Raw genomic sequence first — 21,642 nt, 5'->3', positions numbered from 1 at the left:
AACTCCTCTTTTCACAGATTTAAAATATTGACTTACTTGATTACAGAGGTAAGTTTGGCATCATTTTGCATTTTTATAATTGTTAACAGATCTCATGAAAAAACCTAAACCAACAGTGCATCAAATCATCTCTCTCAATACTCATATAGTTCCCAGGCCTTTCTGTGGGTCTTATCATCGAGCCCATTCTTTACTAATTAAGACCAGATACTTTTAAATGGGTCAAAAAATATATGATTTCTTTTTGTTAATAGAGGACGAGATAATTTCCCTATAGTTTTATGTAAAAATCACACACTGAGTAAATTGTGAATTTGTCTGGAACTATTTCCATCTGTGGATTGGGTGCATAAGTACTCGTTTTTTGGATAAGAATGGAGGTCTGTGACACTGAGTAATAAACTAAAGTACATCAGTCTTTATATAAACTTCTTGATCAATTAATTGTTGCTTTTGTCATTTTAAAGTAGAATCTGTTGCTGATAACAAATCTATCCCTCACCAAACTTATCCAATACTCACAAATAAACAGTCTTGCATTTTTATTTCCCTTTTAAAACTTTTATTTTTGTATATTTGTATACAGGAATCTTGATACATTTTTTAAACACAACATCTGAACTGAATATGATCTGAACGGACAGGTAGTGGGAAAAACCTTTAAAAAATACACACAAGACAACATGCAATTTTTTTTTAAGGCTTATTAAACGATGTGCTGTGAAGATTAACATTTCATTTACGAGTGTTGCTTTCTTTGAAAATGTACACGTTATAACTGTAAGCAATCTCAAATACAACAGTCTGGTGAAATAACTGGTGTCTTTATTTAAATTTAAAATCAGCATCACTCCTTTGAGAAGTTTGACATTGATTGAATGATTATTTTCATGTCGGACAAACATCAGGAAATATCAACTGTACATTCTGCACATTGTTTGTGTTCTCGCCACAGTAAAAGAAGAGATGGAGCCAAAGACTCTCCATCCAGCAAACATTAAAGTAATGAAAAAGATTTTGAAGGCACAGCTTTCACATTCTGAAAATGTAATATTGCTTTATTTTCTGCCAAGACATCAAAGAGGATTATAATGTGAAGGCAAAGATGCAGGTTTTCGTTCATGATTGTAGTTCAAATACAAAGACCATGCTGGTTATTACGGACTCTGCGACTGTTCCCCTGATGATTAGGTTTTAATCATTTCTGTATTTTTATTTTATATAAATAGAACACAAATATCAAAACGATCAAAGTCTTAAATTATTATTAAAGAAACTTAATCTGTAATATTTCTTGCATAATATTATATTTTCCACATAGTGCACCGGCTAGATTACAACCACATAAACGAGAGGAAAAAACTGTTGTGTTATTCAAAGGATGTACAGTATTTGGTAGCTTGTTGCTTTTATTGATTTCATGGTTTTCTAAATAGAAACCTCTTTGAAGCAAAAGTGTAGGCACAATATACTTTAAGGCCTGGAAGACCAGCTGACATTCAACTGTGGTGAGTTAAACATGTGAGGAATGTTGAACATCTGCTAAATGGACTAAGAAACACAGTAAAATAAGACGTAAGTGAAGGAGGCAAAAGAAAGAGAAATGTGCACTTGTTTTTTTTACATAATCTAAATATAAAGCTCATGAGGGCAAAAATCCTAGTTAATATTTGCAGGACAGCCGATTAAATGTACTGCAAATATATTTACAAGACAATACTAATAAAGTCTGACCTTAACAAGATGGAGCATGTATTTGGAATGGTCGTATGTGGTTGAGTATATGGTCATGCATCAAGTTACACTAAGTGTGAAGAGTAAAAATGAAAAAGGCCAGAGTAAGAGAAAACCTTTCTTCTCATTAAGTATATTAAATAACGCTCAACCCGAGTTCTAATCAAGTATGAAATATAAATCAAGATAATGAAAATATTTTCATGTAACAATTAAAAGCAAATTCCAGTACCTTAGTGTCGAAACAAATACATTCATCTGCTTGTATAAAGATTTTCACTTGCTTGTTATGAAGTAATTATTAGTTCAGAGACATTTTCCAGCATTGTGAAAAAACATCTGACTCTGAAAGTTAAAGAAAGTGCATATGCTCTAAGACCTTCATGGAGATCGTCTCCCTCAGTGACAATCTGCACTGAGAGAACACGATGACACAGTGACAACCGTACAAACTCGCACAAGAAAGACAAAACTGGGTCCCCGAGTGGGCCTCTGTCATTTGAGCAGCCACGGCCTTACGCCTGCTTGGCTGCGTTTAAGGCTTGCAGGATACTGGGTTTCTCCTCGATGACTCGGACCACCAGGTTGTCGATGTACTCTTCCAGCTCCCCAATTTTGGCGTCTTTCTTGGACAGGTCTGTTTGCTGCCTCACCACCAGTGAGATCAACTCCCCCTGGGTGAGCTGAGTGTAAGGTCCACTGTCTAATGGGTCTGCCACCTGCGGGACACGGCAAAGGTAAATACAGTTTATAACTATTTATTGATTTAATTGAACAGTAATGACTCATTGGAGAGAATACGCTCAAGAATGTTTCAACAGAGATTTGAAAGACAATTATATCGCAACTTTACTTGGCTTTTCTGTATCTTTCAGCCAAATCACCTTATGAGCAAATGGAGTTTTCCTCTATTACAGACAACGGTTAAACACATAATGACTGGACTTTTTGTCATGAATTGGGTTCAAACTCCAGGTTCCAGGGGAAAAAAATAAGGCTGTCAACCGCAACTGACATTTTGTCATTAAGGTAATATCTAAAGTCCATGAAGATTTTTCAGAATTACCTTAAAAAAGGTTAAATGTTATTTATGTCATGACAGTACCTTAATCTTTCCCGATGTACTGTCCCGGACCTTTATCTCTTTCCCAGTTTTGGTGCTGGTAGCATATTGGCTCTCAACTGAGGTCAGGGGCTTCACAGGGTGAGGCCTGTAAAGAAAGCACACACATTATCATCAAGCACAGAAAGAGATCACAATTTCACATTCACAATTTCCTCTAGTGTTTTGCGAATCTTGCTAATCATTTCACTGTGATCCAATGTGCACTTTTCAGAATTTAACCCAAAATGAGGAAAAGAAGCCAAGAAATCACAAGCTCTCAAAGCAGTCTCTCCCAAAGTAAACCCTAAGACCTTATCTGCCTCCCAATAAAACAACAGCAGCCATGTGAAAATCTAGATAAACAGTCCACAAAAGTATTCTTTGTAAGGAGCCTCTTCAATCTCACCTGCGTGCCGTTAAGGCTTGCCCACCTCCATTGCTATTCTGAGCACTGACAGGCTGAACCTCAGACGGTGAGACCCACTTTTGCAAAAATGTCTTTCCCCCAGACAGAGCCCCTGGTTCCTCCGTAATAGCCTGGAGGGCCTCAGAGGAAGTCAATGCAGAGGGAACAGCAAAAGGTTCAGCTCCAAACTGATCCTCTTCTTTGTAAAAACCGCTCTGGGTCTTCACGTCAGCTTGAGGCTGAAGTGCGAAAGGCTCCTTCCTGACATCGTTTGTGACGAGGTCTTGCTTAGCTGCCATTTTGGTTGTTCCTTCTTTAGATGCTGACTCTTGTTGAGACTGGAGACCTTTATCTTCCGGGGGAGTTTTTGATGTAAGACTCCGTCTCTGTGAATTCTTTCTTTGAAAAGCATGAAAGCCCGCTTGCTCTGAGTCTTTTCTTTTTGGACTCTGGTTGTTTGAATTGCTGCGACTAAAACTGGCAAAGGGATCTGTTGGCTTATCCTGACTAAAAATTTTATCAAAATCATTGGCTGTCATTCCCTGAATTTCAGGTTTCTGTTGTTTCTGGATGTTGCCAGTCAAAATGTTGTCAACTTCCTGCTTCTGCTTCTGCCTGTGCTGTGCCCACGTGTCTTTGGATCGAAGCTCAGTCCTGGGGAGCGGGTCAAACTCTACCAAGTTTTCCTTTGCCTGCCCACTCTTTTTGTCCATGCTTCTCACACTCTGACTAAATAATGTTGGGGCATTACTGTTCTGGTCTGCAGCAGAAACTTCTTTCTCTGTTGGCTCTTTGCCGCTAGCCCTCTGTCTGGGTTTGGCCGTAGGTGCTTCTTTCTGCTGATCTTCTGGTGGACTTGTATCCATTTGGATACTTGGTCTGGGTGCAAGTGTAGCTGCGGGTGATGGCTGCAACGCCTTCCTCGCTCCCTCCCTGGCCATCCCAGAGAGACCGTCTCTGCTTGCTAAGTCAGTGTTTCTCGGTCCCTGCACTGCAGACGGGTTAGGTCTCATGCCAGACTGCTGGGCAGTGTACTGGCTTTGACCAATTGATTTAGGGGGAGCTGGTGCCGCTGCCTTCTTTAACGACATAGGTTTGGTTTGCTCAGGTTGTATTTGATAAGGCCTCATGGCAGGATTCTCTTGCGATGTGAACGACCTAGGACTCTGATCATGCTCCACTGGGCCATCCACACTCATCTCTGGACCCAGAAGTTCAGGTGAAGTGTCCCTTTGTTTCTGATTGACCTCAGCGATAATATGATCCCACCGAGTTTCTCCTTTTACTCCGTGCCTCTTCTTTGGGAAGAGGGATTCATAATCAGGAAGTGGTATAGACATCTCTCTGACAGGAATGGGATTTCCTCCTGTTTGGTTCCCATGTGGATGATACGTAGGTGACAGGGGGGCTATTTTCTTCTTGTCCGCCATGGTGGGTGAAGATCCCTCAGATTCCACAGATGACAAATCCTCTGTGCTCCCACGAGGGGAACCAGACAGGCTATTGCTTACGTTCGGTGGAGGCAAGGATGAGTGGAAGTTGGAGAAACTATCAGGGGGCTCAGACGGGACACTAGAGAGGGTGGACTCAGAGGCGGCTGGGGAAGGACACAGCTGACTGGGGATTTCAGGGGGTTCAGACTCCAGAATTTGAACCAATCTGCCAAGGAGTGAAACAAAGGCCTACGGGTCAGTGTGACCATCACATTATCTGAAGTCACTTCCACCAATGTACAACCCGTCACCAATATAACTTGAATCTCACATGTCTAGAAGTCAGTCAATAAAAACAATTAGATTTTCCATTTACAAACGCACATAATGTAGCGCTTAAAAATCAATACTCACTTCATGACTACTCAAACCTTATTAAACTAAGAATATTTCATCTGTGACGACAAACTTAATGATATAGCAGTTAAGAAAGGTCTCTTAAATATGACAAGCTCACATAAAATGCTGCACTGTTTAGTGTTAACAGCCAAACTACAGACAGTACATCTGATATTCACTTCATGCGGGTACTGTTTCTATTTTTAGCTGTCCAAATTGTTGAGCACAATGTGAATTTTCTGCTGTAAGATTTTGAAACTTTGATCGTACTTGATAGTCCAACATGGCATCAGAATGTAATAAAATAAACAACACTACTAAATAATACAATTAATCTGCCATTGAGCAAACTTCCTCGAAAATGAGGACCAATGTAAAAACCATGACAACAGCAGAAACCAGCTTCTTACCGTAACCATTCCAAGAATTAAACAGCCAATCCAGTCCACAAGAAGGTTAGAAAAAACACCATTAAAACTAAAAACGAATCACCCAGAAAGTCACACAGTGGCTGCTTCCCTCCTTATGAGGAGTTCACAACCTGCTCCACAACATCTTCACAAGCTCAAGCCACACCCCACTTCTCCTCTGTGCTGAGACCAAACTGGTCAAACCCGTCAGTCAACTACAAGGTGGAATTCAGAGCTTTGGTTAAACAACAGGTTGAGGCACCAGGAACAGAAACAGGGCGGAGAGTAGTGGAAGTTCCAAGTTTCAGTGTTGACATCTTGGTACATGAAGACACTTTGTAACCAGAGCAAACTATGTGGGATTTCTAAAGTAAGACGTTGTGTGTGTAAGTGATGACCAGATAACAGAGAAGAGAAAGAAAAAAACTCTTCTTTGTGCTTTGCTGTTATGTTAAATATGACGCACATAGTACTTAAAATGCGTCGGTATGTGCAGGTACTGGTCAAATTCCAGTCACGCAAGTCTAAGAATGGTGAAGCAATAGCATCCCAGCAATGATGTAACAACATCAATACTTTATTATGAGCATATAATGCAACAATAGGAAAATAAGTCATACCTGGGTTTGACTGCAGACACTTTGGCAGTGCGGTTGAGGAAGACCATGGCAGAGGGGGTTTGAGGATTACGGCTGGATTTCTGGAGATCAGCTGGACTCTCATTACTGCTGAGAGGAATCTCTTCAAATGGGTTATTGGGCTGGGGGGAGATCGGTTGATCAAGACTGCTGGAGTTACTGCGAGGGGATGTTTCAGGCAACTCCTCTTTAGTTTGCTGCTGCACCTCCTCTTTTTTATCCTCCTTCTTTCTGATCATTCCGAACAGAGTTGACAGCCTGTCACTCATGGAAGCCTCCTCCTGTTTTTTCTGCTCCTCCGAATTGCGACGCTCCTCCTCGAGCCTCTGATTCTCCGCTGCTTGTCGCATCCCATGCTCTTCCTCTTGCTTTCTTTTCTCTTCCTCCTCCCTCTGTTTCGTCCTCCTTGCTTCATCCTCGTGGAATTTTCTGCTCCTCTCCTGCTCCTCTTGATATCTGCGCTCCTCTTCCTCCTGCAATCTCCTGGCATCTGCCCTGTATTTCTCCTCTTCCTCCACCCTCTTTGCTTCGGCTAGGTGCTTCTCTTCTGCTTGCCGTCTCTCTCCCTCCTCTTGATGGCGCTGTTGCTCCAGTATAGCTCTGTCTGTTGATTCAGAGCCAGAGGCATCAGAGGTGTGTTTGTGGATATCTCCAATAGAGCCTTGGCCTGAGCTGTTCAGACTGAGAGTTGATCCACTCTTTGACTCCGTCTCCTCTGTGTACACATGATTGCCGTTGACGCAAAAGTTGTTCTGGTCACTGTTGCTCTGCTTGGAGCGACCCAGTAGGGAGAAAGGACCCTGAGACACTTTGCTGTCAGAGCTGCCTGATCGCTTGTGTCCCAGGAATTTGAATTTCTTCTTCACTGTGGGAAGAGAAACAGAGAAGACTGATAAAAAACCCACATAACTTACATAACTTGCACTGTGCAGCAGAAGAAAGACAGAACTATCCACAGACAGAGCACACTGAGTGCAGAAAGGTTATGTTACCTTCAGGTGAGTCAACATTGAGGCCAGATGAGCGGCTGCCACTAAGAGATGAGTTCTTCTCAGGAAGAACCCCCAGTGTAGACATAGACTGTGAAATGTTACGATGCAAGTTGGATTTAGGGCCAAAGAGGGATTTGAGCTTTGATTTCTTTTTCACTCCTGGAGACTGATTGAGGGACTGAACATCAGCATCTCCGTCACTGTCAGTGAGGACCTGGCTGACAGAGGGAACGATGGCTGAGGCAGAGTCAGAGAAGCCGTCCTTCTTCTTTCCACGGACTTTGTCCTTCAGCTTGGACATGCGTGAGCGTGGTTTGTCTTGCATGGAAAGGTCAAACATGCTGGCCGACATGTTGTTTCTCATGAACTTCATATCTAGCAGCACTTCCCCTCGCACCTTATCTGCTTTGCCAGACTTGTCCACCAGCTTGAACCAACTGCAGAGAAATAAATAAATAAACAAGGGGTTGAATTGAAACTTTTTGCAAGACCAGAGAAACTGTCTTTAGAATTAATAAAATTATCAAACTTTCAGAATTTCCCACTGCACAATTTGCTACATTGCAAAAGGTAGCATGTGGATTGGTATTACATATTACATTGGATACAAACTACATGACTCATACAGGTTAACATGTGCAGGACACAGGCAAAATAATTTCAGTCTAGTTAAATTAAAACAGTGTTAACTGACCGTTTCTGATTCAGCTTGTTTGTTATGTGAAATTGACATTTTCAATTAATAGCGGTTTGACACAAAATTAATCAACAACATTTGTGATTAATTACCAATCCATTGTTAATCAAGCAGAAATGATAAACAATCGCTTTTTACTGGATTCCAAATATATCATATCAGTTTGAGTTCATGTGCTGCGTCTCATTCAACCTGAGACTGAAAGGTTTCATTAACCTTCATGGCTTGTTCCAGTTCCTGTTGGTCAGACCATGCAAACCACAGATACAGCCTGACAATTACAGCTTTGTTCCCACACCGCCGCCCCCCCAAACTATGTCCTTTGTGTTGTACAGCATCAGCACTTATTGTCTGTAAGGGGAAGGTAGGAGAATTCTGGAGAGCCCTGTCTAAAACCATGCCAAAACAAGCCATTAGCACTAGGGGTGTCACGATACCAAAAATTCAGTAGTCGGTGCCAATACCAGTAAAATAACACGATTCTCGATGCCAATTTCGATACCACGGTAAAAAAAAAGTGCATTATTTGGATGTTGTTAATGTCATATACGGTAGTTCAATGTGCTTGCGCTGCGGATATACTGAGGGTTATACGGTAGTTGCGGACGCATGTGAGTGACGCTTTGTTGTGAGACACGTTATGCATTAAATGATAATGCCACGGTCACCTGCCTCACGCCGGGTTTACACCTGACGCCAAAGCGACTCATAAGCGCAGCACCAAGCCTTAAATAACAGCTGGCTCCAATCCACTCCCATGCGCCGCTTCAGCTTCCGGTGTAAACAACCATGTGCCGGCGCGGTAGGGATTAGCGCGGCGGCGTTGCTTCTGTGTCCGGTGTAAACCCGGCGTCAAACGCAAAGTACTTCCATACCCGACTCTTTGTGCCTTTTTAATAAACAAGTCGAGGTGTAAACGTCGACTGGCACAGCACCGATGCTAATGCTAAGTTGCTAACAGCTGCTGGCATCGAAGCTGACGGTGCCTACGGTACTTCAAAAACTTGGGCATCGGCATCGTTTTGTTATCTTAGTATCGACAGGTATCGTAGGTATCGGTTCTCGTGACATCCCTAATTAGCACCATTACATACAGATGCTTTCAGCTTGTGTAATTAAAGCCTTGCTATGAATAGACGCATTATAGGGATAGTTCACTGGAAAATTAAAATTCACTCATTATCTACTCACCACAATGCCAGTGGAGGGGTGGGTTAAGTGTTTATCTTCACAAAACACTGTCAAAGTTTCAGTGGTAAACAGTGTTGCAGCCAAATCTAATACAACCGAGGTAACTGGGGATCAATTGTTGGTGTGAATGACCTCGTTTCGAGTTGAAATTGAAAGTCATGGCTTGGAGGCATTTTATGTTTTGGTTACATTGGAAGAATTGATCCAGTTACTTCAATTGTATTGGATTTGGCTGCAATACTGTTTGCCTCTGAAACTCCAAAAGTGTTTTGTGGAAACACTTCACCAACCCCCTCCATCAGCATTGTCGCGAGAAGATAATTAGTGAATTTAAATTTTTGGGCGAACTATCCCTTTAATACTGTAGACGAGGCGCCCATTATGGTGACCCTTTCCTCTTCTGAACTCCTTTTATTCACAGAGGGTCACTTAAACTATTTCACTCATAGTAAAGATGAATTCCTATTTAATCATTTTGTAGAATAAAACTGTATGTAGGTCCCGGTAAGAATTGATCTAACTTTAAGGGAAATAATGAGGAGTATCCTGAGAATATCTATTACTGAATGCAAATATAAAAGTGACAGTGAACGAAGTTGTGCATAGACTGCACTACTCAAAAACGAAGCTGTACCGCATTTTCCCATCAGTCTCTTCTCAATGTGATAAATGTGGCTCTGCTGAGGGTTCACTTTTGACCCTTTTGTGGTTTTGCCAATCTCTGTATAGCTTTTGGATTCAATTTTCAGTTTACATATATGTAATTGTGTAATCCGTGTGGCAGCTTTTTTGCTTTTGTTTTGATTGTTGTTAGGTATTGTTCAAGTAAAATTCTCTTTGTATTATATGTCCTGTCAACACTTTGTTGTGTCCCTGAAAATTGTAATTAAGTATTTTTAAAAAGTGACAGTGATCAAGCAGTTAACAGCGGTTCATGTGGAGTTTACGATCTGCAGCATTTATTTTGGTGACATCGCTCAGACTTCCAGACATGCTCTTATAGAGATAACAGTCAGGAAACCAGCATGGGAGTGAACCAACATTCCTCAAACACTTTCAAACAAGCAGGGAGGTGATGCTCTGTACGCGAGGTAATGAATTTTACGCTGCGTATAATTCAAACACTCCTTGTTTCCAACCCTGAACCCAGCCTGCCATGTCAAACAATCATTAACCAAGTCTACCTACGAGGACAGAGATCAAGCCAATCAAGAAACTGACCTTGTTGTTCTTACCTATTATGTCAGAGTACGCATTTAAGCTGACTCTAACAATACAATAGATTATGAAAGTTTTTAAAAGGCTGACAGGGTGTGCATGTTCTGTCACGTCTGATGCAAACTGGTCCTGCTGTACAGGTTCCCTTTGGCAACTGACAAGGGCATTACATGCGTAATGATTAACAAGCCTGTGTTTACCCTACTGGTGCTCTGCAGAATTAACTCAACCATTAAAACAACATAGTGTAAATAGAGTAAAACATAGATAGATTCCACTGAAACATTGTTTAAAACTCAGAGATAACTAATTTGAGAAGATTTATTACTTTTTTTTAATCACTATTCTTAAAGCCAGGGCTGATATTTTGTTTGGACTCACTGAAGGTGACTCTGACACTGGGTGAACACAAGTCGTACGTCACTGAGCGATTTATTTTTAGTACCACTGATTATAAAACAAATATTGTGGCTCTGTTGTCTGAACTAATAAATCTGACCCTGAACAACAGCTCTGACACTACTGGAGCTGATCCAGTATCTTCACCAACTATTTTTATGATGCATGAATTGGTTTAGTCATGTTTTAAGCAATCATTTCCAAATCTTTATATCTTCAATCTTTAAATTGTGAGATTTTTGCTTTGGGGTTTAAACAAGAAATTGTGACAATGCAAATTTTAGATTTTTTTTTACAATTTTCTTTTTCTGTAGGACACAATGTCTGAAGCAGCACAATCCCTCATTAACAATGGTATGACACATTGCCTAAATCAAAACATTGGAGGTCCAGCAGACGGTTAGATAAACATCACAAACCATCACTTTAAACTCTTAAGGCTATATTTGTAACTTTCTGACAATTTATAGACCTACAGGCTAATCAATTTTCTATTTATCATGCAAATGTGAGTAGTAAGTCAGTTGTACAGTGAAATCTAAGCTTTAGATAACTTTAAATAACTTATTATAACTAACACTAACCATTTCAATTACATTTTTCCAAGTTCTTGATCTTATTTGTCTGATGACCAAATGTGTGGCGTTATAACCTCATTTCCTCTCGAATGCAATCTTCTGTATTAGAGGCAACTGCAGAGTTCCCTTTCAACAGAACAACAAAGTCCTCAATGTCACACCCTGTATCAGTCGTACAAGGAAGCAGGACAGTAATTTAACACCACGCTTTCAGGCGACAACAGCAACATCCAATACCCAGCCTGCATGTTGGATCTGAAAGGAGACGGAAAGAGGAGGCCTAGCACGGACAGCCATGGTGCTCTGCTGTTGAAGGGGAAACACTTGCCGTTCAATATCAAGATGACATTTCAGATATGATGGTGATAAATAAGTGAATGAGGTCATTCCAGCACCATGTCAGGACCTGCCTTGGTTAGGTGTTTAGTGAGAGCTCACAATCCCACGCTCACTCAGGCTTTACCAAAGGTCAATTCAGAAGCACAAAACTAAATATATTTAAGAACTATATTGGGAGGGAATTACCAGGGTAAGATACAGTTTACAGTTTCTATATGAAGCCATCTTCATATTGAAAATGTATCTTACAAAAGGGGTGTGTATATCCTAATACAACGCAAATGAAAATGTTTTATTTTGAGTCGTGTTACGCCAACGTTACACCCATGTTACGTCACACCATAATAGTCACTCTGACTCATTTAACACATCAGGGTGTGAGCAAATACTGTTAACTGCCAAATAACCCAAAGGACTGTGCAGAAGTAACAGCAGCAGTAGGAGAAAAAAAACAAAACAAAAAATCTCCAGAAAGGCTTCAATAACCAAGCTGCCAGTAACAGAGTTGGCTTCACACCAGATCATGAAGTAAAAGCCTCAGCCAAACGTTTGAGGTGTGGCCCAGCGGGGATAGGAAAGACAGAAGGAAGCTGAGAGGAGACTTATTTTGGTTAATTTTCCCACCAACTGCCTGGTTTCTGTTTTTCCTTCCAGACACTGATAAGAGGAGGGAGGGTAAAGTGAGCTCATCACCATGTCCATGTTCTTTTTAAACTCCATTTTGAGATCATAATATTTGATGTGTACACTGTGTATTCTTTTCTCCCATGAATAAAACGTATCAACTTATATCAATGTAATGAAAATAAAAAAGGATTAATATATAATTCAGTCTTTTCAAAGTGTGAAGCAAGTCAAAGACTGTTATGGAGTTTATGTGTGGTGTTCTACAACATTTAATGTTCAATGTTTTGGTGAATATCTAAGATCTACATCGTATTTATAGGACAGTAAAATACCTTTGGGCTGGTTTTCATATAAGCCACAGAAATTGTGTTAATGCTTTCCACTTAAAAACCAAACACAAACGTGTAGAAAAAACAATGTCATTGTTTTGTATATATTAAACCACTAAGGATGTGGACATTTAAAAAAAAGGAAGTTTTGTCAGTCTGAACTCAAACTATTTATCAGAAGAGAAGCGGTTCCTCTGGCTGTAACGTGTGTGGTGTAGTCTACATTACAGTGAACTTTTGAACTGATACTAAAGTTATGTGGATGGTGTTTTAGTTTCTCTCTGTACATGATCCCCGCTGCGACACATGTGAAATGAGGTTATCAGACATTATCCGGACTAGACACTTGATCCTGTGACCCAGGGGAACAGTGGTCTCATGAGGGATGACCGCATGAGGCCCACCTCACAGCGCGGACTTACTCGGTCTTGGTCCGGGACCTGTCGTCATGGAGATCCAGCAGGTTGACCACAGCTTGACCCAGGAACTTGTCCAGTCCCACCTGGGCCCGGTGCATCACGATGACGTGCAGGGTGCACCGCTCGGCGTTGCCCGGGTGGAAGAGCGGCAGGTCGAACGAAGCCTCCTCCTTCCACACCGGAGCCACGCTCTTCTCGGCCACTGAGGTGGAGAACTTGTCTTTGGCCACCTGCATGATGGCGTACGAGTCGTTGGTGCCATTTTTCCCCTTGACGCGCAGGTTTCGAGCCTGGTGCACCGTTACCTGGACGCTGGTGGGGAACCACTGCTGGCTCTGGTCCACCAGAGACATGGTGTAACCCCCGTGTAGATGAACCAAAGGGAATCCGGGTGGTCTTAGAGGTCTCTGACACAGTGGGGCCGCTGGGGAACCTCCTCCCTGGGCTGTGTTTACTTCACCTTCTCCGTCCTCTGCCGCTGTGGGTTCCTGTTACCGAGCTGACTCCGGTTCAGGAAGCTCCGGCTGGTGACGTAACACGTCTCCCTCCGCCGAGTGGAAAGTTTTTAAGTTGAGTTAACACACACTCGACGTCACTAGCGGCCTGTGTGACGGCACCATGACATCACTGCGGGGACACTGACTCCAGAAAGAGGCGAAGACACAACGACGCTGCTTGTCCTCGGCTGAGTTCCTCACTTCACTTCCCTGATGTTGTCAGTTCCCATCCAGGACACACAGAACGCCAGGCGATTGGATGATATTTCTCTCAGTGTTGTGAGGCGCGTCGGTGATTGGCTGGTGGAGGAGGCGGGCGTTGGAACATGGCGGACCGTTAACTCGTAATATCAGCCACTGATCGGGAATCAGTTGACTCGTTTAAAAGTCCCAGAGGAGTCGGATACAGAAGCAGCAAACACTGAACTGAGGCCAGCCATGTTCATGAAGCACAGGACGGAAGATGAATTCTGTTTTTCTCCCTATATTTAGAGTGTAAAACTATAGTAAGGCTTAGTTTAGTTAAGTTTCTTGAATGATATATGACAATTAGAACATATTAAAAAAATATCTAATCCTGACACTGCAGTAATGATTTCTTTATTGTAACAGACAAACATGGTTTGGATATGCAACATTTAAAAAGCATAATTTGTTTTTGGACACCAAAAACAAAAGGTGTGTTCATGTAATGACTGATGAAATGATGTCAAGTGGCCTGAGATTAATCCATCAGTCTACCAAGTCATCTACTATCTCTCTCCCTCTTCTTGTTCTCTTGTACTTGATCCATCCATTAGGCCTTCATCAACACATTAAGCAGCACATTTAATTCTAGGCTTACATTTAAGGTTGATTGTTTCTAGGGCGGACAATGGAGAAGAAAATGTTCCACGTCATCTCATAGTCATGGGCGCTTGTTGGCTTGTCCCGAGTAATATGCAAAATAGAGATCACTCAACAGAGTTAAAGTTTCAGAAAGTAAACAGAAATGGAAATCGCATCAAATTATAAATCATTTAAAAATGTGAATGACTGAAAAAGCTGCTGACGTGTGCTCCCTTCTCTAGCAACATAGCATGTATTTTGGGAAATTTAAATAAGTTTAAAAAAATTGATTGTTATGTTTTTAAAAGTGTCTTATTGTGTTAAAATTAAAGAAAAATTCTGCATATGCTCGACAACAAATAATATACATGTGGATATCTCAGCCATGGCCATGAAAGACAGTGTGCTCAGTTAACAATATATACACCAGATGTATGATGTACTTTGACATGATGACTATTTTAATGTTTATATTTGCTTCCGATGAGAGGTTCAATATAGGTCACACTCACATGGAATAGATGTTGTGGCTGATAAGAAAAAGAGTTACAGTTAACACAACAGAGGACTTCCTCTCAAAGACAATTGGAAAAAGCAGTGACAATGAGTTGCATTGTGGAAACACTATTTTCTGATAATTTCCTGAATTACAAGTGTGACTAAAGAGTTCATCATAGTAGAATGTATCCTATTTTTCTTTTGTTCAGGGCTATTTAAAAATAACAGGTATTTTGAGGATAATAATTTAGAAAGTTTGAATTACACCTCTAAAATCATAGTGAGAAGGTTCCCTGTCAAGTCAGCATTGGTTGTATAAGTCTGTTATTGCAAAAAAACAAAAACAAGATTTTACTCACTCGCAAGTCTAACACATTTCTAAACCAAGTTTCATTGCCATCCAGGAGGGGGCAGTAATTGACACGTTACACAAGAAACAGACTTCTGTTGACTGGGTATGAAAGAGAAGCCCTGGTTTTTAATCTGTCTGAATTTATTAGATAGGGAGGGGAGCTCTGTCAGTGCTGATGGGAGTACATAGAAAATAAAAATGAAACATTTTCATCATATATTCAAAAGTCTCACATAGCTTTTTTTAATTCACACAAAGATTCTGTACAGACACATTCATACAGTTATTCCACTGTATGTATGCACACACGCATACATGCACACACTCACACACGCACACACACACACACGATGAACATACAAGTGCATACATGAGGACACGCTGTTACTTGAAGCAAACATAAGGGTGAAGGACTGTCCACAGATTAAATGCATATAGCTGTACTTTGGAAACAGAACATCTTGCTGTCCATTTCATGCTATAGTTGATATGCATAGAAAAATCACAACTAAAAATGTAAAGCTTTCATTAGACGTCCAAAATCAACATCATATGCCGATTTCAGAGATATTGTGTAAATGTTTTTGTGTGAAATGGATAAAATAAACGAGTATCCTGTGTTGGAAAACGACAACAAAAAAACCCAGTCTCATTATTTTTTTTCCCATTTCACAGAAAATTCTTACAATGCTACAGAGGCAAGAGTACCAGTTTAGGGTCCTGGATGCCTTCATGATTTTATATCTTAAATTATATAATTATAATAATCAAGAGACCATTAAAACATAACCTGATCATTTAAGAGTTCTTTAAGGTCATGCATAGAAGTTCACATGTAAGTATAGGTTACACTGTGGTTTCACTTTTCCACAAGCTGCTCTTCATTCCAACAGAGCTCTGCGACTGGTCAGTGCCGCTCATATCCTGCTCCAGCTCCAGCACTGAGTTTTTTAGGGTGCCATTTGTGGCGGCAGCCCCTGGCACAGTGGTCGTGGCGCCGTTCAATGGGTACGAACAGCGCTTCGTCTCCCGCTCTGCAGCAGCTGCCAGTTTCAAATTGTCTCTGCTGGCACATCGTCTCTGAGCACCTTGCATGGCCACTCTGCTGGCTATGGAAGGCAGGAGTGGGAAGGGCTTTCGGCTCCCACTGCTGCCGCCGTCGCTTCCCTCTGAGGGGCTTGTGGCCAGTGTCTCCCCCACCCGCTTCCCATTTGTCAGTGGGCTGGCCTGGTTCTCTGAGAGGCTGTGGTGAATGCTGCCGTTCTCGCTCGTGGCCTGTTTGTAAACCCCATGAGAGGAGCTGATGTGCTCTAAACCTGTGGGCCCCAATGTGCCCAGGCTGCCCCCACCTGCAGCGGTCCTTAGAGCTTTGAGACGATAGTGACCTCTCCCCTCACTCCGATGGTGATACTGACTGCTCCCTTGTTTAGTTCTGCTACTTACTTTCCTTCTCTGGGGATGCACTGGGGCTGCAGAGTTATTGGAAGGCAGAATATTGTTTGTTGGCTTGGTGGTGTTGTCGGTACTTGTGCTAGTGTGGTTGCTTGCGGGGGTGCGTGTAACTGATTGATTGTTTGGACTCTCTTGTGCCACCTGTAACAAGTTGGTGAGCTTGCAGGGCCCGGGGCCCACGCTGCTGATCCCACTTGGCGTGGAGGACGACCTAGCTGATGAGGAGTTATGAGAGTCAGCGGGTGGATGGCAGTTGATGAAAAGTTGGGATCCCTGCTCAGAAGTCTGCACTCCACTTCCGGTAGTGCAGGTGTGTGTGTAAGTCGACATAGGATGAGAACGGCGGTAGCCTGGGCAAAATGCCAGCCACGAGGCCTGCACATCCATTCGTCTGAAGCAGTGGTGCACCACCAGAAACAGCCCCAAGATGGTGGCAGCCATCCCATAGAGACAGCTGAACAACAAACTAGTGTGCTCTGTCAGCCACATAGCCATGGCCCCACAACACCACAGAGCCACAAACAGAAAGTGAATGGCCACCAGCACTAAGAACTGTGTCTTCAGTGAGTACTGGTCCTCTGGAGCCACAGCAGTGTTTATGGGTCCCACCGCTGAGTCTGTGGAGAGCAGGCTGGTGCTTCCTGCCAGCGCGGGCTGGCTCTCGGTCACAGGAGAGGACAGGGTGGTTCCTGTGCATTCTTTGGCCACGCGGTGCCTCAGGCGAAACACAGTGAACAGGAAGTAGATCCAGGTCACCAATACCACCAGGCCAGCAGGGACAAAGAAAGACCCTAGACTGGGGCGCCACACCAGCCAGCAGCTGCAAGAGCCAGAGAAGATGTCAGGAGGGTCAAAGCAAAACAAGGACATCTCTGTGTATCAAACATGTCCGAGAGAATTATTCACTTCAGCACCTAACAACACAACACAGCCTCATGAGACAAATGGATCAAGGATGAAGACAGAAGTACTCACTAAGGGCTGTTGTCTCCATAGTTGTTGACATTGACAGCTGCAGTGATCCCACAAATGATAAGAGGAACTCCCCCAGCTATCAAATAGAACCTTGAAAAGCAGAGGAAAACATTTCAAGCACACATTCCCAGCTGCAGTTTCAGGAATAAAGAGCAGTTCTTGTTCGTGCCACAGGATGCTTTTCGACCACAGTGATTTTAAAGTGTGCCTGTCTCTGCCATTTTCCTTTCAGTGTTGTTATGTCTGTAACTGCCTAAAATCTGAACAGAGCTGTGTGATCCCTCACCCTTTTAGTGGGCAGAGTGTTACAAGGGTCAGTACAGGCCCGGGAAGGCTGTGATTTATTTCACTCTCATCCCATGTGGCCGAGTGGGCAACAAAGAGGTGGCTGGAGGTCCGATGAGGTCAGGGGCACAGTATATGATCACAGGCATGGGTGGGGGTGAGGGTGAAAAATAGAAGGGAATATCTAGAAAGACAGTGCAGTCCACTGAATGGCCCTGCTTAGATTTATGGTGACCCCTTCGGTTTCTGTTGTGTTGGTTTCAAACATTCCTCCCCTCTAGTCTTATGGCTTTTCTGTGCCTTACAGCAATATTCTCTTATGTCCCTCCAAAGTTTCATTAAATACAGAGGGACTTTAGTTGTTGGGGCACAATGGCCGCCTTTGAATTTGGGTGGCCATGCACAAGAACTCCTGCATCTGTCTAAATCATAAACCATATTGACAGCGAACAATAATCTCGTGGTACAGGAAGTGGGTGAAGGTGTGCTGCGGCTGGCTCGCGCCCTGACCTGAGCATTGGTCGCTGAGTAGGTGGAACAGGAGACTCTCCCTCCAGCTGCCGCGGCAGTCTCCACACCGTCTCTTTGTAGATGACCCTGGCGCTGACTCCGATCCACAGCAGGGTCGACAGCGACGAGTAGTGCAGCGCAATGCCCACCTGTCACATATTTCAGTCAGATCAGACATCAAGTCTACACCCGACTATTGAAAAATGATGTGTCTGTGTAAACTCAGAACTTACTGCTTGACAGACCACTGGGTAGCTGGTCAAGCTTATGCCTCCTGCGTAGATGGCTGATGTCATGGCGATGTGGAAGCAGGTATTCAGTAATGTGTGCCAGCTCTTTCTCGATATGTGAATAGTGCTGTAGGGACACAGAGTTAAATGATCAGAAGATATAAAGAGCAATAGCAAACAGCGGTGAGAAGTCTCTGAATGCACATACCTGTGATGTAGTATGTGTGTGATGATGATGGTGAAGAGGCAGAGGAGCAGCACTGCAGTGCAGGCGTACACCACAGGGTGGAGCACGACTACAGACATCAGTGCGGATCCGGGGATGACAGGAACCTCCTAGAGAAAGAAAAACCTCATTCAGCCAAGGAAAGTCTCATTCATGGGTGAAATATCATTTTAAAAAAACTTGGTGTCCTACCTGCAGCACAGCATAGTTGCTGAGCAGAGAGCAGCGCATGGTGGAGGTGCTGCTGTCACTGTGGACCAGCTGACAGCCCTCCTGGCTCCAGGCTCCCTGCCTCTCCTGTCCCTTCAGGCTCCACTGGGCTGCCACAGCATCAGAACCAGGGGACAAGTGGCGCAGTGACACCCAGATCGGCTCTGAGTGATTCCACACGCTGCAGCCCTCTGTCACAAAAAAGGATTGAAATCTTTAAAACAAAACTGCACTGATGACCAAGTTGTGTCAATGGCTACCTTAATATTAGCAAGTAAATGAGTTTGGGATGCCAGATCTTCCCTTTTACAAAATAATTCTCAACAACCCCCAGGACATGGATGCACTGTGCTCTTCAGGTGAAAATAGTTAAATTAACACTTGTGGTGTTCAAGGAAAGGTGAGTGCACAAATAATTGATAGAGTTATGGATAAAGTGAATTCCATCAAGAATTTACAATGTGAGTTTAATAATTAATTTATGTTGTAGATTGCGAGAGAAGAAATTGTGCTGCACTTCTGTTCGTATAGATACCACAATAAACTTTTCTTGATTATGTCTGAATGAGTATCTTTGAGTATCATGAAAAAGCGCACTATAAATAAAATGTATTATATTATTATTTGATGAAAAGGGTTGAAATTCAATACAAAAAGGGAGGTAGGCTTTCTAGTATTTCATTACTTGGTATCTCATATATCCATACTGTATACATTATTCCTCTTATACGATGGTACAGTCAGACCAGCTTGGCTAATCTAGGTTTCCTTTAATCAGGGGCCATAAAGGAGACACAATTTACATAGAGGGTTCAATTATGTGTCCAACATCCATTCACATTTTCAATTTCTGATTTGGTTATATGCACATTTATGTCATTCCTTGTCATTCACTTTTAGATATATAGATTTAACAAAGCGTAGAATAATATATTTCTTCAGAAATTGTGACTATTTATTAAAAACATGAAATTCAGGGGTCAACCTGATTTTCAGCAGGGGCCAGAGCCCCCCTGGCCCCACCCCTGGATTGGCTCCTGAGAAAGACTATGTAAAGTCTATCTAATTATAGAAGAACAAATTTGATTAAGCGTGATGCGAAACATGTTGTTTGCTCCTTCTGTTGCTTTGAAAATGTAATAGTGTCAATCCTGGCATCCTAGTGACAAAATCAATGATATAAGCTTTACCCCAAGACAAAAAAATGTGTTGACGTTATAGAGATAAAGGGATCACACCACAATGTAGCAATACTAACAATCTCTTATGACATTATATATGTATTTTAAGCTATGGGAAGATTCCTTACCTAGGCCAACAAAGACGACAGGAGTGTTGACACTTCGTCTGCGGTTGTGATCCCCAGTGTTACTCGAGTTTCCAGACAGAGGAAAGAAGCTGCCGGTTCTGAAGGCTACAAACTGCAATTTACAGTCTGCAGTAGCATCAGGTGGAAACAGAGTCGCTGGAATTGTCACAGACGCCAAGGCCACTGAATTCTGGGGAAGAAGACATGGAAATCATGTATTTAAATTTGAAATCCACCACTGAACCTTGTTCATGGGGAATGCAGGAACAATAGGTCACTAACAACCCACTAATGAAACCAACAAGCAGATGCTCATGCCTCACCTTTAGTAGAAAATTGTTGAGAGAGGTGTTATGGGAGCCGGTGCTGCAGCGGAACCGAAGCTGCTGCTCATGGCTGGACTCTGCCATGTCTAATCCCAGGCTTCCCACTGAGACCTCACGGCGCTGGTACGCAGTGCAGGTAATACCAGTGAAGTGGGCCGGTCGGATTAGGTGGGCCTCCATCACAATGTTCCTGGACACCTGTACATATACAAAACAAGTATTAATGCTATGGACTATTTACATATATTATCAGTAGATAATTTCAGTCATCCAGATAAGGTGTCTAAAATTAAATTGATAGATTTAACAATTTGTTTTTAAAATGTATACGCTAAATCATGAGATCGATCAATAGAACTAAAAATATTCACATTAATGCTTTGGTTGCAAATTTATGCATGTGCGATTGCCATGTTAAACTATAAATATATTCAGGGTAATTCTCTAGAAGCTTTGCATTCACTGTTAATAAAGCTCATGATGAGATGAACATCAGGGTGATTTGGTACCATGGAGAAGTCCTGAGCGTGACTGTGTAGCTGAGGCCAGGCCAGTGTCTCCAGAGAGTAGACGATGGAGCTGCAGGCTCTCTTCTCTCTCTGAGCGAGGGCGAGGATCTGGTCATCTACCTGCATCAGGTTACTGCCCATCTCAACCAACACCTCTGACAACTGCAGCAAACACACACAGAGATGATTAAGCTTAAAGGACTGTAACGTCAGGAGAAAACATGACACACACATCTTTACATATCCAATTTAAATGTGAACTTGAATCCGTCTCACCTCCCGCAGAGGTCGGACAAATTCCATGAACTTCTCCATCATTTGTGCCACGTACAACACATCTACTGAGTCAGTGAAGCCTACAGCCTCCAGGGTGTACGTGCGCACCTGATGTGCAACAGTGACTGCGTTGGACTCGTTGATTGGCTTCTGTAGAACAAGGAATAAAGGTCTGATGTCATCAAACAGAATCTTCATTGTGTTTACTGAACATGAAGCACAGACTTGACAAAGTAAACCATGCA

General features: G+C 42.5%; 2 protein-coding genes across 3 annotated transcripts in view; both read right to left on the bottom strand.

Annotated features, from left to right (window-relative positions):
* Positions 1 to 805: 805 nt before the first annotated feature.
* On the bottom strand, positions 806 to 13,640 carry rab11fip1a (RAB11 family interacting protein 1 (class I) a). 2 transcript variants are annotated; one of them, XM_061071208.1, is made up of 6 exons: positions 12,918 to 13,640; positions 7,118 to 7,554; positions 6,108 to 6,990; positions 3,246 to 4,904; positions 2,840 to 2,945; positions 806 to 2,453 (listed from the first exon to the last, which is right to left on the bottom strand). In XM_061071208.1, exons 1-6 carry the CDS (start codon positions 13,265 to 13,267, stop codon positions 2,250 to 2,252), a joined length of 3,639 nt encoding a protein of 1,212 aa, XP_060927191.1. In that variant the 5' UTR covers positions 13,268 to 13,640; the 3' UTR covers positions 806 to 2,249. The 2 variants fall into 2 exon arrangements, with proteins under 2 accessions (XP_060927191.1, XP_060927190.1); XM_061071207.1 differs by lacking the exon at positions 3,246 to 4,904.
* Positions 13,641 to 15,209: 1,569 nt separating this feature from the next.
* adgra2 (adhesion G protein-coupled receptor A2) overlaps positions 15,210 to 21,642 on the bottom strand; it is a 38,541-nt gene continuing 32,108 nt past the window's right edge. The window contains exons 10-19 of the mRNA XM_061071603.1: positions 21,398 to 21,547; positions 21,122 to 21,283; positions 20,610 to 20,810; positions 20,287 to 20,476; positions 18,960 to 19,168; positions 18,750 to 18,877; positions 18,545 to 18,668; positions 18,312 to 18,460; positions 17,517 to 17,606; positions 15,210 to 17,361 (exon numbers count right to left, since the gene is read on the bottom strand). Coding sequence (XP_060927586.1) covers positions 15,936 to 17,361; positions 17,517 to 17,606; positions 18,312 to 18,460; positions 18,545 to 18,668; positions 18,750 to 18,877; positions 18,960 to 19,168; positions 20,287 to 20,476; positions 20,610 to 20,810; positions 21,122 to 21,283; positions 21,398 to 21,547 — 2,829 coding nt within the window. The 3' untranslated portion in view covers positions 15,210 to 15,935. The remainder of the gene's footprint in view (positions 17,362 to 17,516; positions 17,607 to 18,311; positions 18,461 to 18,544; positions 18,669 to 18,749; positions 18,878 to 18,959; positions 19,169 to 20,286; positions 20,477 to 20,609; positions 20,811 to 21,121; positions 21,284 to 21,397; positions 21,548 to 21,642) is intronic.

The sequence above is a fragment of the Limanda limanda genome, chromosome 5 (genome assembly GCF_963576545.1).
Source record: "Limanda limanda chromosome 5, fLimLim1.1, whole genome shotgun sequence".
Lineage (NCBI taxonomy): Eukaryota > Metazoa > Chordata > Actinopteri > Pleuronectiformes > Pleuronectidae > Limanda > Limanda limanda.
Note: the sequence above shows the minus strand (reverse complement) of the source record. Positions and strands in the feature narration are given on the sequence as shown.